General features: G+C 40.0%; 1 protein-coding gene across 1 annotated transcript; it reads right to left on the bottom strand.

Annotated features, from left to right (window-relative positions):
- Positions 1–981: 981 nt before the first annotated feature.
- Positions 982–17,978, bottom strand: got1 (glutamic-oxaloacetic transaminase 1, soluble). The gene is made up of 9 exons (XM_088351932.1): positions 17,780–17,978; positions 14,423–14,604; positions 14,232–14,355; positions 11,214–11,326; positions 7,953–8,057; positions 7,715–7,865; positions 5,901–6,066; positions 5,696–5,838; positions 982–2,394 (listed from the first exon to the last, which is right to left on the bottom strand). Exons 1-9 carry the CDS (start codon positions 17,886–17,888, stop codon positions 2,255–2,257), a joined length of 1,233 nt encoding a protein of 410 aa, XP_088208058.1. The 5' UTR covers positions 17,889–17,978; the 3' UTR covers positions 982–2,254.
- Positions 17,979–18,290: the final 312 nt, after the last annotated feature.

Below are 18,290 nucleotides of genomic sequence, written 5' to 3'. Positions count from 1 at the left end.
ATCACATTTTGGTTCAGGTGAAAACTTTCCGTCGAAAAAAACATAGTACGCTCCAAAATATTAGACATGGAAAACAAGAAATAAAAAGTATGGTTCCTGTCATGATTACGCATTACATTCACCTGTGCCCGCTCATTTGGCGCCAGCTGCTGCTGATTACCTGATTGGTTCCCTGTCCTACTTAAGCTGAGTCCTTTCACTCACCTGTTGTCAGTCCGTCAGCGAACCTCTGTTTTCACAAGGCAAGCATTTTTGACACTGATTCCCGTCGGTCCCGTTTTGTCACCTGTTTTCCACTCGTCCGTTCCTGATTTCCCTGTTTGTCTCCTGGTACGACCTGTTTTGTAACCCCGACCACATTTCGATCTCCTGTCCCGGCTAACGACCTGTTTTTTTACCCCGACCACGTTCTGATCTCCCGTCCTGGCTAACGACCTGTTTTTCCGCCTAACTACGCTACGATCCCCGCTTCGGAAGATCCCCTTCCGCATTCGGAACACGTTCCGATCCCGTGAGCGACTTGCTTCCCGCGTCCAGCAAGCACCGGATCGCTGGCGCTGAGATTCCTCTATATTTCAATAAACTTGTGAGTAACGTTACGCATCTGGGTCCTACTTCTGTTCTGGTCGTGACAGTTTCAGTACATCATTGATCCTTCGTCAAAACTGGCATATAACTACTAATACCAAAGAACTGTTTTGCTACACTCATGAAGCATTTTTATTGTTATATTCTTTCTATATTTTTTTTTCATGATGCATAATAAATTACTTTTTTACTAAATATTTTTCATTCGAACAAATAATCTTATTAACGTGTTCACATTTTTAAGACTTTTTGAAAATTGGATTCAAGACGTTTTGATGCCAATCTAGGCCTTATTTTTAGAATAATGATTTCAATGCCTTTTAAGACTTTTCAAGGATCTACTGTAACCGTTTATTAAAACTGACCTAGGTAACAACAACAACAAAGACACAATTGTGATTTGAATGCATTTATTCCACGTTTTTTTCCACTACATTCAAAGCTCATGTACACTAGACTAAGACTAGACAGAATAAAGCTACGGAAGTTTGTGATTGTGTTAAAAGCTCCCCTAGAAAACGTTCCCGTTTGGATTTAAAAACAAAAACAAAAAATAACATTCTTCTTCTTCAAGTTTAACGGCGGTTGGCACCAATCATTATGGTGCATTACTGCCCCAAAATAATCATTAATGCCAGTGTCTGAAAAAGTTAGCGGACACCAGGGCAGACAACTTTGAAAAGTTGCCTGCCCCATTTTTCACAACTTGAAACGCAATAAGATGACTAATCGAAAAAAACCAAAACATTGTTGCAAAGTATTAAGGATTGATAATCAGAATATATAACAGAACATCACTTTAAAATTAAGTTTATTATAAATTTACTTATAACATTCATTGCATGTATATGACATGGCTGTTTTCCAACTGCCATCAGTATGTACCTGTATTTACTCATCTCCTCTTTCCACGAGGCTTTTAATGTACGTTTACATTTTGTAGCGTCATCAATTTTGTATGCTTCTTTTGAATCTTTCTTCTGGGGCTGAGGTTTTGGCTTGATTCCTAACCACTTTTCCATTTTTCTTGTGTTCTCTTTGCGTCTACTTTGGAAAATGATATGCAAATGCGCGACCTTATAACGCCAGGAAATGTCCGGAAGCAGGAAGTTGTTTGATGCAGGCTTCTGATTGCCTGCCGAGTATGCAAATTGCCAAACGAAGCAAAATTCTGAAATTTCCAAACCAAACGACGATTTCAAAATCGGAATAAAGCAAACGTTTGATTTTGAAAAAAATTTTTTTTTTTTTTTTTTTTTTTTTCCTAGAATAAGTTGTCGGCCACCTGGGAGGAGACGTTTTGTAAGTTGCACGCCCCGGGCATCCGGGCAGACGTTATTTCAGACATTGTTAATGCCCCCTAATTCAATCTAAAGTGATTTTTATGGAATTTCAAAAGAATCAAAGCGTAACACTAGGAACCCCATACAGTCTCCCAGGAGCACTATAAGAAATTACATAATAAATTAGTAGTAACACACATATTGAATACACCTCAAAGCAGGGGAACCTTTCCCCCTTATGTAGTAAATTCTTCTAATTCGGATTTTAAGAAATAGTCCATCATCAACTATGTTAAAAAGACAGTTCTTCATGATCCATTTCTCATTCGGGTTTTACCGCACGTAAAGTACTCCTAGTCAGTAAATTTATTGGTGAACCTCATCTACTGGACCTTAGTGACGGCATCATGGATGGATTCGGCCACGTAGTTGATGTTCTTGCTGGTCAATCCGCACATGTTGATGCGTCCGCTGGCCATCAGGTAAACGTGTTTCTCCTTCACCATGTATTCCACTTGCCTCGCTGTGAGAAGTAAGCAAACCACAAAGACTAGCTCAGCCAGGGGTGGGAAAACCACAGTTCGCGGGCCACGTACGGCCTGCTAAGCTTTTTCCTCCGTCCCTCCGAACGAAACTGGTCAAAATATCATGAAAATAGTAAATAAAGTACTACGAACAAAGACATGCTTTTTGGTGCCAAATTCCTTCCCATTATCCCTTTGAGTGTCCGCGTAAAATTACTACAAAACTAAATATCAAATTTAATGCCGAAAAACGGACTTTAAATATTACTTTGCTTTAACAGGAAAAAAGAAAATAGAAACAATACATAAATGCTACTACAGGTATACTATAAGACAGAAGTACCACTACAGAGCACCCCAGAAATACTACAAAATGTCTAAAGAAATATGACTAAAAGACTAATTGGGAAAAATTTCAGATATAGTTCTACATAAATACCGTAAAACTAAAAGTTTTCTACAGTAAAACTATAATGCAAAAACACTAGAGAAATATTACTACAGAAATACTACTATAGACATGTTGGGACAGAAATAATGCAAAAACACAACTACAGTAATCCCACAATATTATACTGTGGGAATACTACAAAAAATACATTGATAAATTTACAGTAATATTACAAAAATTCTAAAAATATACAATAGAAATTGTACGATGAAAATCCAACCATTAAACTACAGAAATACAACAAAAATAATACCATGGAAATACTGCAAAAACACTACAGACATACAACTACAGTAATACTACAGTAATACTACTAAATATACAACAAAAAATATCTGATGGAAATACTACAAAAATACTACAGGAATACAACTACAGTAATCCCACAATATTATACTGTGGGAATACTACAAAAAATACATTGATAAATTTACACTAATACTACAAAAATACTAAAAATATACAATAGAAATTGTACGATGAAAATCCCAGAATATTACTACAGAAATACAACAAAAATACTACTATGGAAATACTGCAGAAACACTACAGACATAAAACTACAGTAATACTACAAAAATACAACAAATATACAACGAAAAATATATGATGGAAATACTACAATTATACTACTGAAATTCTACAAAACAATTCTACAGAAATACAAAAAAAATACTACCATCGAAATACTGCAAAAACACTACAGACATAAAACTACAATAATACTACAAAAATACTACAATTATACAACAAAAAATATATGATGGAAATACTACAATTATACTCCTGAATTTCTACAAAAAATACTACAGAAATACAACAAAAAACTACCATGGAAATACTACAAAAACACTACAGACATAAAACAGACGTTCCCCTACTTACGACTATTCAACTTACGAAAAACGGTAGATACGAAAAAAAAAATTTCGGGATGGCGAAAATTATCTGGATATTGCTGTAAGTTAAATTTAGTATTCTGCACCTTTCTCCGAGTACAGGACAGCACTGTAGTGCTTCTTTCCGCCACTACCGGTGTGTGGCGCTGTGAGAGCTCACCCATCATCCACCGCGGAAAATAAATCCGGCTTTCTCCTCCTAGTTTGTGTTGAAGGATTTTATACATTTGACTATAAAGGATTTTATACGATTGACTACAAATTATTCTGTTTAATGCAATACTGTGCACTAGTTCAATGTACAAGGTCAGGGCAGGCTGGTGGAAGATGTTGTTGCTGCTGATAGCACATCATCACATCCAGACGTTGTTGACGCAGGCGTTGTTTTGGGAAACGAGACATCAAGGCGCGCAAACAATTCCTTGGCACGCCCATGGGAGGAGCCGGCACACCATTATGCGGGGAGAAGATGGCCAATAGGAGAAAGCTAAAGGACTTTAGAAAAATGCTTCACACAGACTCCAACGTCACTTCGGCCGTCTTAGATGGAGTACACTTAGTTAAATTGTTATGGAAAATAAATCAGCCTTCGTGTGCAAATGTCGACTTTCCTGTTCATTTTTCCCTCAAGAAACGAGCGCGCATAAATTGTTGGGTGAATGTAGATTGTGTTTGGTTAATGGAGTCAGATAACTAATTCGAACAATATGGTAAACGGTACATTTTGATGTTTAGTTCCCAACAGTGTGTAAACATTCTATACTGTATCTCCAGCGCGCTCAGAACTCTTACATTCTTATAGTTCAATATCTCGTGCATCCATCCAACAAGGTTGGTGTAAAGTGTAAACAAGAGGCGAGCCGTTTCTTTGAAACGAAAGTGGAATAAGAAAGCTTGATGCGGTTGAGAAAACGGTTGGATCGCTTTTTTTCGTGCACTTTTTACTCTTGAAGCACATCTTCCAAATGTAAGTTAAACTTAACTTTATTAAGTTTAGCATATTAGTTTAAGAAATGTTTCTTTTTTTAGTACAAAACAATACAGGTTACTTATAACAGGGTTGGGTAGGGTTACTTTAACTTGATTACTTTCACTTACTTTTGTATTACTCCAATACCAAATATGCTAATAAAAGACAAAATAAACTAAATATGAATGAAATTACTAAATTTTGTGCAGAATCGGGGAGTAACGGAACACATGGAAGGGCAAAAATGATGTTGGCAAGCTGTTTGGATTTATTTTCATTTTGTTTCTGTCGCATTTTATGTTAGTTTTGCCGGAGATCAAAGAGATCAAAGCCAGGAGAGAAAGCTTACCACGTGTTGTGAGTCATAATTACCTGACAGGTAAGGCACTAAATATTTGCTTTTTTGGGGGGGTAAAAAAAACCATTCGTTAGATCACAAAATAAAAGACAAGTTTCATTATGCGTTTAAAACTTCCACTTTCAACTAAATTAAAGCCGCTTTGGAAAGAGATACAAAACCTAATTTTACAAGTCAATGAATTACTGTAAGAGGCACCTGGCTTTGGTACCATCAAGTTGACATATTTCAACCTGCAGATTGTTTTTCTCTTGTGCTTCTCTGAGAGTTGTTTATTTTCACGTTGTTTCTGTCGCATTTCATGTTACTTTTGCCAGAGATCAAAGAGATCAAAGCTAGGAGAGAAGGCTTACCATGTGTTGTGAGTCATCATTTTATTCATATTTAGTTTCTTTTGTCTTTTATTAGCATATTTGGTATTGGAGTCATCCAAAAGTCATTGAAAGTAATCCAGTTAAAGTAACCCTACCCAACCCTGCGTTATACAACCCTTAAACATATTTATATAAACCATAAACATACAAAACATAGCACTGAGGCAACTTACAAACAAATTCAACTTACGAACAATCGTCCGGATAAGTAGAACAGTGTCTTTATAACAATTCCAAAAGGTACTCACGGTTAAGTCCGGTGAAACTGAACATGCCAATTTGCTCAGTGATGTGGTCCCAGGTTCCAGGTGTCCCCAGAGCCTGTAGCTTGGCTTTAAGCTGGGCCCTCATCAGCAACACCCTGTCCGCCATCGTCTTCACATTTTCTTTCCTTTAACGAATCGAATGTGGCGTTTAACCTCTCGCACTAGATTTGGATCTCTGACTACCGACCATTCGGAGAAGAGCTCAGGGGAGTTCAGGGTGACGGCGACGATGCGAGATCCTTGGGTGGGAGGGTTGGACCAGGTGGTGCGCACGATTTTCTCCATTTGGGAAAGAACTCTCTTCAGGTTATCTGCATCTCGAGCCACCACGGTCAAGTTCCCCACGCGTTCGTCTGATGGGAACAAGGAACGTGAGATCTGAGATGAATATCCCTTGGGATTAATTAATAGTTATTTATGGCAGAGTTTCTGGGTTGCATTCAGGGAGTCGAGGATGTAAAATGTCATTTCCGTGACTCTTTGGGGCTAACAATTTGAGTTTAAGCTGTGTGATTATATATAAAAAAAAACAAAACAAAAAAAAAATTATATATATATATATATATATATATATATATATATATATATATATATATATATATATATATATATACATATATATACACATTTTTTTTCTTTTTCTTTTTTACCATATACCTTTGTAGGACTTGATCCTACAGCTGCAGTTGTTTAAAAACTAAACAAGTCTTTGCCTGAATTTTCTTCTACCGTTAGCCGAATTATAGCTCTCCCACATGTCAGTGGTCTGCTACTTAGACCCCAAAACGCAGGGTTGGGTATGGTTACTTTAAAAAAGAGTTATGATTTAATTTTATGATTTAATTTTATTATAAGTGGTGCGAAACAAATACCGCAAATACTCGCATACAAACTTACATCACGTATTTTAAAATAGCCACATATTAAAAGAACTTCATACCCAAAACAGCAATGAAACACAAACCCAACAATGATACTTATATTAATCGTTGCTGACACTGTTTCCCACTTTTCCTTATAACTACTTCTCCTGAGATCGATTATTATTAGAAAATAAGGGCAATAAAACACATAGATCACAATACAATGAGATGTAATCCCTTTGATGAAATGTAGGCCATTGGGTGGCTTGGGTGCCTATGCATATCTCTGCCCCTTGTATATATTTGGTCTCCAGATTTCAGTGTTATATATTAGTAGTTGCATATTCAGCTTATACAGTATGTGGCAAGGGAAAGCTGAAAGAGAACTGTAAGCAGTACTGTATTAAGTGGATTTTTACAATATTTATATTAAGGAAAAAAACACAAATATTGTTTTTCTTTGAGTTGCAATTACTGAGTGTCAACGTTTAAAGTACGGGCCACCAACCTTTTTGGTTACCCATTAGCATGGATGCTACCAGTGTGATAGCCTTTTCTAAAATAATAAATTATCATGTTCTTACTATGTTGTTACTATTTATTACTAGGTTGTTTTTACTGTCATTGTAAAGTAGGCTTAAACATATTTGCTCAAGGTGTGTATTTCTAATCAGGCCGATGTTCCTTTTGGCCGTCTTTTAGTCTCCCTGTCTTTGTTTAAAGGTGTGGGTACTTTTCCGGCGGGGGGGTCTTTTGTCTTTTGTCTCAACATACCAGTAATTTTCCATGTCTTGTGATTTCAATAAAAGTAGCTCAGGAAGTAGAGCGCTCGTCTTTGGATCAATGGATCCCAGTTCGAATCCCGGCTTGTCCGTGTTACATGTCGAAGTGTCCTTGGGTAAGACACTGAACCCCTAATACCCCCAATAAGCAGGTTAGTGTCTTACATGGCTGCAATACAAGGCTGCTATTGGGAAATGTGGAGCCCATTGTAAAGCGCTTTGGGAAGTCATTGACTTGAAAAGCGCTATATAAATGCAGATCATTTCATTTTCATTTCTTGTCTTTATCTGATAACACTAAACAAATAAAAAAAGGACACAAGCGGCATATATCCTGAAGTATACGCATTACTTACTATAAAGGCCAAAGTTCTTGGAGAACGACTGTGCACAGAACATCTCAAATCCCAAAGACACAAAGTATCGGACGGCCCAGGCATCTTTGTCCAGGTTGCCCGACGCAAATCCTTGATAGGCCGAATCAAAGAACACAAAAAGCTTTCTTCTCTGCCAGAGAGCATGAAAGACATTATCAATACAATCCAAAACATAAAAAAACACTGACGCAGACTGAGAGGACAAGAGTTTTGGTACCATCATAACTTGAGCGATCTGCTTCCACTGCTCCTGTGTGGGATCTGTGCCAGTTGGATTATGGGCGCAAGCATGCAAGACGAAGATGGAACCTTCTGGGCAGCTCTAAACAAGATCACATGAATACATGGAACATATTTGATTGGCTTAAACAAAATCACATGATTAAAGCGGCGCCGCCACGAGCGGCTGCCTTTTCCAGCAGCTGCCCTGTTATCTCTCACTTTTTGTGATTTATTGTTTTATTGTCTGCTCCTATCTTCGGTGTTTTTCTTCCCGTTTTGACAACTACACTATGGATTACTTCTATCCTATGGACATGGGTTTTAGCGCACAAAAATGCGTCTATTCAAGGAATCAACTCCTTGCCCTGAAGAATTCTCGTGCCGGCGTGATGAAGGGGCCTATCGTGAAGGAAAAACCGGAGCTAGCGAAGCGGCTAGCGGCGTTATAAGTCTTCGGTACCATCCGTAATCATGGTAAATGCAAACTCACGACCAAATAAGATCATCGAGTGCTGGTGGAAAACATCGAAGCGCACAGGGAGCGCAGTTGCTGTGTTTTGCGGAAACGTGGCTCACGTTTAGCATTCCGGACGCTAACGTGTAGCCACCCGGAGCTATCCGGCTTCAATGCCGCTATACAGAGACACGAAAGCCGGGGGGAATCGGAGGGGAGGCGGACTTGCTAACACGAGGTGGTGTATCCCTGGATTTTCACAAAGAAAAGATTTCCATCTGCCGCAGGGAAGTCGAACTTTTGGACTAGCGTGACGTCATCCACTCCGCTACAAGCACCTCTAGGGCATCATGTTAATCTGTTAATAAACAACGGGGTAGACTGCTGGAAGTGTGAATTTCCCTGCGGGGATGAATAAAGTATATATCTATCTATTTATCTATCTAAATCGAGCGATTATAATGCTGGTTGCTAGATGGAACAAAAGAAGAAAATAAATAGAAAATGACACAAGATAACAAAGCAAATTCAAGATGCTTTTACAAGTTAGCCTAATTTCGGTGTCATGAACAGTAGTCTCTGCAACAAATGCGTACATATCAATCAGTTTAACGTGTCACTTCCTATTACAGTGGCTTGCTAAATTATTTGGCCCCCTTGAACTTTGTGGCCTTTTGCCACATTCCAGAGTTCAAACATAAAGATATACAGTAATCCCTCGGTTTTCGCGGTTAATGGGGACCAAGACCACCCGCAAAAACTGAAAAGTAGCGGCGCCCCTTCAAAAATGCTTAAAAAAACGTATACAGGTATACAGTATACCCCCCCTCTATACAGTACACCATATAGAATACAGGTAGAGAGAGAGAGAGAGTGAAATTCATGTAAAAAAAAAAAAAAAACTGTAAAATATGTTGTATGTACCAGTGTGATATCCTTTTCAAAAATAATAAATTATCATGTTCTTACTATGTTGTTAGGATTTATTACTAGGTTGTGTTTACTATCATTGTAAAGTAGGCTTAAACGTATTTGCTCAAGGTGCATTTCTTATTAGTTTGATGTTCCTTTTGGCCTTCTTTTAGTCTCTCTGTCTTTGTTTAAAGGTGTTGGTACTTTTCCAGGGGGGTGGTCTTTTGTCTTTTGTCTCAACATACCAGTACTTAATAGGACTGCGGCGAAACCACTACGAACCATTCAGTATGATTGTATTAACCTCTCTCAACCACATGCAGCAATCACAGTTTATTTCGCTTGTTAACACTACCTGTTACATATTGAAAATAAAAACAGTGAAAATGTGATATTTGATGAGTGTTTGTGAAGCGTTTTGGGAAACAACAGTTTAAAAAAATGGTCTGTGTTCATTTTAATGAAAGTGAAAGAGCTACCTTCTGACAATAACAACATACTTTAGCTGGCGGCATCGAATGGCTTTTACAACAAATACACGAAACCACACCCAATTAGCCGTGTTTAGGTAGTACAAACAACCGCTCGCTTTTGATATAATAAAGTCAGACTTGAGATGAAATGTGACAGAAGAGAATATACTTACGTCGCATCACCGAGTTCCCTCCTTGATAAACTGAGCGCCACATAAGAAGGGGGTGAGGTGGGAGGAGTTAAAGGAGGGGGGGTGAGCGAAGCGGCAATGACTAAGCATTGTGTCAGGGCCTCCCCCTCCCCTTCACAATAAGAGTGTCCACACCGTGTCCTCAGTTGACATAAGCTCGCACTCAATGGCGTCAAGTCAATAAATGCTTTTATTGAGAAGGTAAGGTATATTTTTTATACCCGCGAAGCTCTGAACCCGCAAAAGTTGAACCGCGAACTAGCGAGGTTCCACTGTAAAACTGTAATTTATTGTGAAGCATCAACAATAAGTGGGACACAATCATGAAGCGGAACACACTATATTGGATATTTTAAACTTTTTTTAACAAATAAAAAACAAAAAAGCGGGTGTGCAAAATTATTCAGCCCTTTTACTTTCAGTGCAGCAAACTCTGACCAGAAGTTCAGTGAGGATCTCTGAATGATTCAATGTTGATCTAAATGACCAACGATGATAAATGGAATCCACCTGTGTGTAATCAAGTCTCTGTATAAATGCACCTGCACTGTGATCGTCTCACAGGTCTGTTGAAAGCGCAGAGAGCATCGTGATGAACGAGGAACACACCAGGCAGGTCCGAGATACTGTTGTGGAGAAGTTTAAAGCTGGATTTGGACACAAGAAGATTTCCCAAGCTGAAAACCTGATGGAGTCCGCAAAAGACCTGAGACTGGGACTGGGATTTGTCCTCCAACAAGACAATGATCCAAAACATAAAGCAAAAGCTACATTGGAATCGTTCACCAAAAAAACAGATCACGATGTTAGAATGGCCAAGTCAAAGTCCAGACCTCAATCCGATTGAGAATCTGTGGAAAGAACTGAAAACTGCTGTTCACAAACGCTTTCCATCCAACCTCACTGTGATCGAGCTGTTTTGCAAGGAGGAATGGGCCAAAATATCAGTTTTTCGATGTGCAAAACTGATAGACACACACCCCGAGCGACTTGCAGCTCTAAAGGCATCAAAAGGTGGCGCTACAAAGTATTAAGTATTATTTGTTAAAAAAGTCTAAAATATCCAATAACGTGTGTTGCACTTCATGACTGTGTCCCACTTATTGTTGATGCTTCACAAGAAATGACAGTTTTATATCTTGTACCACAGTTTATAGCGAAACTAGAGGCCCTTTTCTGCCATCAACGTACAACAACTTCTTTGTGTGTTATATCACGGTGTTTACCTCCAAGTCGGCAAGGAAACCAGAAAGATGAAGACCTCTCTTCTCCGCATCCCAGTATTTGTAAGGACGGACATCTTGGAAACCAGCATTGGCGAATATGCCGTTGTGATTCTCTAAAATCAACAGAGAGATAAAACGAGCTTACTGTGTGGTGTTTGGACTTTTGACATAAGATTAGTCCACACATGTGTCAATGTCCTCTGATATTGACATGTTGTGTCCAGTGTTCCCTCTAAGCTGCGCGCTCACTGCTCGCACATTCTCAGCGCACAAGAAAATCTAGCCAGCGCACAAAAATCAGGGCTCAAAATTACTTATTAAGAAGCGACTTAAGTCAAAGTTACAGTGCATGAAGGTAAAAATACACGGGTTCCCCTGACGTTGTGTCCTAAATGCGGTATTTTGAAGTCGAGTCGAAGTTGAACGAAGTTGAGTAAAGTTAGTAGAGTTTGTCGGGAACCGGCTTCTTCGGCTCAATCTCAATAAAAGGAATCTTTCGGGTCCTAAACGGCTCTTCGGGTTGTTTTTGCTTCTTTCATCATGGAAGTGCTATCCAACATCAATATCTGAATCAGAGTGTGTTTCGTTCTTTACCTTATTACAATCTGAAGTTTTAACTTTGACATCAGCTTCTCAAGGGAGCACATGTGGGCACATGTTTATTGTTGTGATAAATAGAAAGACACAAGTACTCGAAATCCCCTTGTATGTTGTGTCTCTTTTATCTTTGCACTTTATGTTAAAAGTATCGTACGTATTTGTAGGCTTATGGCATACATTTGTAAGTATTTTACTTTATAGTTAAACTGTTTGACAAACACTCGGATTTTTTTAATGTTTTATATGATATTGCCCTGCGATTGGCTGGCAACCAGTTCAGGGTGTCCCCTGCCCACTGCCCGGAGATGGCTGGGATGGGCTCCAGCCCCCCCGCGACCCTAATGAGGATAAGCGGTACGGCTAATGAGATGAGATGAGATGATAGAATATTCTGTTTTTTCGTACACTAGGATTCTATCTGTCCAAAACGTCAGTATTTGAATAAAAAGGAAACAAAAAATCCGATACATCAATTATTTGAATGAAATGAAATGAAATGAAATGATATGCATTTTATATAGCGCTTTTCAAGTCAATGACGTCCCAAAGCGCTTTACAATGTGCTCCACATTTCCCAATAGCAGCCTTGCAGCCATATAAGGCGCTAACCTGCTTATTGGGGGTATTAGGGGTTCAGTGTCTTACCCAAGGACACTTCGACATGTAACACGGACGAGCCGGGATTCGAACTGGGATCCCTTGATCCCAAGACGAGCGCTCTACCTCCTGAGCTACTGCCGCCCCTTGAAAAAAATTATAGACTGATAAATCGATTCATAAAATAATCATTAGTTGCAGCCCTAGTTCTACCACAAGATTTATACTCAGGTGACCCAGTGGGGTCTCTTTGATTTTGAGTGGCAGTTTGGATGCACAGTGAACCATTGTTCATCAAAGAGGTTACGTTCCTAAGAGAACCAGTCATGAGTATAATCCATGTAGCAGAAACCCTAAAACTAAACGCTTTATTATACATTCAAACCATAGAACAAACTATTTTTAAAGGCCCAGGATTTTGTTTAACAAATAAAGGCACTGTATTCTGTACCTGAAAGCATTCATCTAATTTATAATTTAACAAAACCTACTCTTTGGGGGACTGTTTAGCCAATCAGAATGCAGAATACAGTTCATGATGAAAATCAGGTAAGCAGCGATACTGTGGAAGGTAAACTGTGTTATAACGAGGGATTCCTATATTGTGAAAGTGTAATACAGCTCATTACCACAAGGTGGTGCGGAAGGTTGGCCAAAAGATCACCGTTCTTAAGTAAGACTCACAAAGATTGAGTTTATTGATGTATAATAATTATGTCAAACACAATTTTAAAACGATTGAAAGCCCTATAAAGAGAAGTTGTTTGTTACTTTTCTTAAAGTAATAATGATAAAATAAGGCACTGGGGCTTAAGTTGTTCGTAAACAATAGCATTCTATTTGTTCAAGGATGCACTTTGAATTTGGACCATTCTGATCAACAAGTAATTTTGCTGTTGGTGTTTTCGTTTTTAAAAACAAGTAACTTTTGCATTCATTTGGATGTCTTTTGAAGTTCCACTAAATGTAAGTGATGCAGGTAACTCGTTTCTCAAAGGGCTTTACTTTGAAATATCACATACAGTGGAACCTCGGTTTTCGAACGCCTCTCAGTTCGAACAAATCGGAGTCCGACCAAAAATTTCGAGAAATTCTTGCTTCGCTGTTCGGTCAAAAAAAATCGGAGTTTGAACGCCGGTAATGCCTGAGTGCGTACGCTAGGATGCGATGCTGTGTAGATCGCGCTTTTCCTGACCAACTGTTATCGCGTGCGGACGTACTTCGTTTTGCTTTCGCTTTTAATATAGGTGTACGAAATGTTTTAGCCCCTAATTATGCCTCCGAAGAAAGTCAGTGCAAGCAGCAAAGTTGCTACAGGTGAATAAAGGAAAGTAGTGCGCACAACTATTGCATTTAAGAAAGAAATAATAGCAAAACATGAAGGAGGTGTTCGAGCGCCTTTTGCTGACCACCACAATGGTAAGAAATCCTATCGACAATTCTTTTTTTTATCCTTTTTTTTATTCTTACACGCACATGTTAGCGTAATCTTTCGTACGGAAGATTACGATAACGCAAACGTACGATTAGCCTGGGTTAGCTTTATGTTTACGTTAAACATTCAAGGTAAACATTCAGGGTGTTGGAACGGATTAAAACGATTTACATTATTTTTAATGGGAAAAATGATTTCGGTGATCGAACAAATCGGTTTTCGGACAGGGTTCTGGAACGGATTATGGTCGAGAACCGAGGTTCCGCTGTATATATTTCCATTAGACGACTGATTTCCTGTCAAGAAGAAATCGAATGATTGTGGTGAACTGCAGCAGACCACATCCATACCGGATGCCGTGTGCATTAGAGGAAAAATGGGTTTACCCCAGGTTGGCGCTGACACGTAGACGGGTGTCTTGGTGTTGTTGTTTCCGTTGTAGAAACGTCTGAGGAACTCCGCTCCCATCTTCAGGGCCCCGGTGCCGCCGAGACACTGGACGGCTCCCACCTGAGCAGGGGATGAACAGAAAGCGAATACGTCCGGCTGTCGATCGCGCAAACAAAATCTTACGCACTCTGTTCTCCGAGATAGCCGGGCTGTCGTCTCCCAGGGCGATTTTGGATGCTGAGGATCTGAAATCGGGAAAACCCAAGATGGGGAGGTATTCGTGGTTGAGATGGTCATCGTTGGCGATGATCTTTTCCACTTTTTTCACGACTGGCAACACCCACGGCTTGCCTTCGTCAGTGCGGTACGCTGCAATCCAAGTTGAGACATATTTCGAAAGATAAAATGAAAGGAAAATACCGTAAATTCCAGACTACAAAAAAAACCCAAACTGTTCGGAAATTTGAAAGCGAGCCTTATATTCCAATGCGCCTTATATACTGCCGAATTGAGTGGATAAGATTAGAAACACATACAGTATTTAGGAGTGTGCGTTTCTACCATATTTGCCTCTCGTCTCAATAAACTGGTGAGGAAAGCGAGCTCTGTTGTGGGCACAGAGCTGGACAGCCTGACAACTGTAGCTGAGAGACGGGCACTGGAAAAGCTGCGGTCAATCATGACAATTCATCACATCCACTACACAGCATTATCTCCAGACAGAAGAGCAGCTTCAGCGACAGACTGCTGTCACAGTCTTGTACCACGGACAGACTGAGGAGATCTTTTCTTCCTCATGCCATGAGGCTCTTTAACTCCACCAGAATTTTTTTTTGTGCTCCAGCGCAGGGATGCTGCTGGAAGTGTGAATTTCCCTGCGGGGATGAATAAAGTATCTATCTATTTGAAAAATGATTGATCAAACGATAATCATCACTGGCCCGAATTTGAATACCTGTACATTATATGCAATGAGATTCGAACCCGGGTTGTGGCACTGTGGACGCTGACACTTTACCACTAGACCTACAGTGGTATAGATGAGATAAGAAAAGACATAGAGCTTCTCATTATCACAAAATTTTTACCGACAGGGCCAGAAACTGTGATTTGCATAGTGCATTCTGATGGGTTAAACAGTCTCTCCCTTTCTTCATCTGTGCAGCAATAATTTTGAAAATAGTATATAAGCTCTTTTAGGTACGTTATTTAAGCACATGGAGAGACTACTTAACCTTAACAGAATGCACTATGCAAATCAGTGTTCCTGGCACTGTCAAGAACCGGAACAGGAGGAGAACCCAAATGCATGACATTTCTCACACAAGCTTTTATTTTACGGGAAATGGGGCAGTCATGCACGTTAACCCAAACGCCAGTGATTCGGCGATCGTTGGGCGGAAGACGTAAGGCAGCCTTCTGGCGTGAAATGACAAGAACTCAGGGGCCGACGATACTAATTGCACGAGCAGATATCGGACGGATGGGTATCATACCTGACAAGACAGGACAGGACAGACAGGATTGATATCAAACACTGGAGATCGAAATTAAACAGGACAAACTAGATGGGAGCGAAACTGGATATCAATATTGAACAGGACAAAATAGATGGGAACAATACAGGACAGGAAACACAAGCAGGAAACCGTCAAGTCAAAACCCACCTCTTGCAGGTGCAGGGGTTTGTTGACGGACTGACAAAGGGAGAGTGAGAGCACTGGGCCTAAAACGAAGGGAAGCCAATCTGTCAACGAGCGCCACACAGGTGGGACCAATTGGGCGCCATGGCAACCGTGACAGGCACAATGAGTAAAAAGTGTGATTATAAGATAAGCTCTTATGCCTTTTCAGATGTCAACTGTACCACTGGTGGTAAAATTGTCGGCACTCCCACCGCCACAAGGTTCGATTCCCGTTGGAAGGAATGTTTTGCGACGGATTATTCACTGCACTATTTGCTGTAAGTGAACTAAGAGCCCAAAGAGCTTTTACTGAAGTCTCAATTTCATACGCTTTAAAGGCTGGTGCACTCTAAGTATATTTCTATCTAATCCAAACTAATCTATAAATCTCAATTTGTGTGTGTGTGTTTGTATGTGACTTATAGGCTCCGAACAGCCGAACCGATTTTCGTGAAAATGTACAAAATTGTACTCTAGTGTTATAAGCAAGGTTTAGTCTCAAGGCACCCTTTAAAAAAAATTGCTTTCGTAGGCTGTGTAACGCCCTCTGGTGGCCAAATTGGGTACTAAAGCTCCTGTCACTTCAAGCAACCAGATCCAGTCTTCTATTGGCCCCGGCAACACCGAGCAATTATTCTTGTGAAAAATATATGACATAAGACTATTTCTAAGGGTTGTTGGGAATTAAATATCAAAATTTACCGTTTACCACAGTGTTCAAATCAGTTATCTGACTCCATTTACCAAACACAGCCTACATTCACCCAACAATTTCGCTCGTTTCTTGAGGGAAAAGATGAACAAGAAAGCCGACATTTTCACATGGGGGGAGATTTAATTTCATTAACAATTTAACTAAGTGTACTCCATCAAAAACGGCCGAATTAGTGTCGTTGGAGTCTCTGGGAAGCCCTCTTCTCAAGTCCTTTAGCTTTCCTCTTATTGGCCCACGTCTCCCCGCAAGATGGTGTGCCGGCTCCTCCCATGGACGTGCCAAGGAAGCCCAACGTGGGGCTTCACATTCTCGTAGATGTCGCGATGTCTGGAACACTCAAAACAACACTGAGCTATTCTACGTCATCAGGGCCTCTCTGCCTCTGTATGTGCTGATTATCTTATCAGCCTTACGTCCCGTTCCCGCCGTTCCTGTAAACAACATCTTTCACCAGCCTGCCTTGACCTTGTACTACAGCCCAGGCAGTGAATATCTTTTGCATTAAATGTAATTAGTAGTCAATTGTATAAGACCCTTTATAGTCAAATGTATAAAATCCTTCAGGGTGCAATTTATAATCCATTACTCCTTATAGTGCGGAAAATGTGGTAAATAGTGACAGAACGGATAATTGATTCTGCTATCATAAATCAAATGTGATGGCACCCATTCCCCATCTGTCATGCAGTCTTGTTGAAGATGAAAGGATTAGAAAGCTTCAGCTTCCTGCACTTAATGGATTCAGGTAAGAGCATGAGCAGCACAACACAAAAGCACTTTTGAGCACTCGTGCCTGCAGCATGTCTCACACGCTTTCTTTGGCAAAGCAAGAGGCCGGGATTACTACTCGTAATCTGATTACAGGTGACAAAGGTTGCACGGGACTGAAATGTGTGTTTGTTTCACTAACAGGAAAGGAGTTCGGACCTTGAATCGGATTCAGGGTCAGAGATCATGGTGCAGGTTTGCATCACTGATAAGCACAACGGGCATTGGAATATAAATGCTACATAATAGAAATATCACACACAAAAATGATCCAGTTTTAGGTGAACATTTGACAAAATAAAAACAATATTCTCTATACTAAAACAACATGGATTGCAAAAGAACTATATCCATAAAATAGCTTGCTCCAACTTACCCCCGACCCCGAGGTTGACTTTGTGTGGAAACTGGTCGTTATTAAAGTCCTGCGTTAGTTTGAAAACGGCGACAGGGTCAGCTTGGGGAACCTCACGAAAAACAGACATTGTTTTAAAGTTGTTAATTTGGAGTTTTAGGCATGCAGAGAATGGGAAAAGCTCGAAGAAGGGGGGACTTGAATAGCTGATTAATAAAGAGGGGGTGTTGCCGCTTGGCCAATCAGTGTGGCCGTGTGGTTCACACAGATAATGGCGCAGATGGCGACCAATTGGCGCTTCCGTCGTATGAGTGACAAATAAACACGCCAATCCAATTCAAAAGAAGGCGGGAGCAGGGCTCAGGTTGCTTTTAGCGTACTCAACCGCATGGTGACGCTAGAGAACTCTTATTACGCATAGTTAAATGACAGTATTTTCAATGAGGCAGTAGTTTACTTTCCTCATTTTCGCCTCCACGAAGACAACAGAATCAGGAATGAAAGTGTAAAAAGGTGTATTAAATATCTTGCA

Source organism: Urocampus carinirostris, chromosome 13 (assembly GCF_059441175.1).
Source record: "Urocampus carinirostris isolate Australia breed hairy pipefish chromosome 13, RoL_Ucar_1.0, whole genome shotgun sequence".
NCBI classification, from domain to species: domain Eukaryota; kingdom Metazoa; phylum Chordata; class Actinopteri; order Syngnathiformes; family Syngnathidae; genus Urocampus; species Urocampus carinirostris.
This window is presented reverse-complemented; position numbering and strand designations above follow the sequence as displayed.

Bases quoted from the DNA above. Each gene is read 5' to 3' on its own strand.
- got1 (XM_088351932.1), bottom strand. From the start codon at position 17,888: ATGTCTGTTTTTCGTGAGGTTCCCCAAGCTGACCCTGTCGCCGTTTTC. The intron at 14,605-17,779 runs GTAAGTTGGAGC...CTTGGATTGCAG, and splicing joins AGTCAACCTCGGGGTCGGGG to CGTACCGCACTGACGAAGGC. The intron at 6,067-7,714 runs GTAAGTAATGCG...TGTTCCCATCAG, and splicing joins CAAGAACTTTGGCCTTTATA to ACGAACGCGTGGGGAACTTG.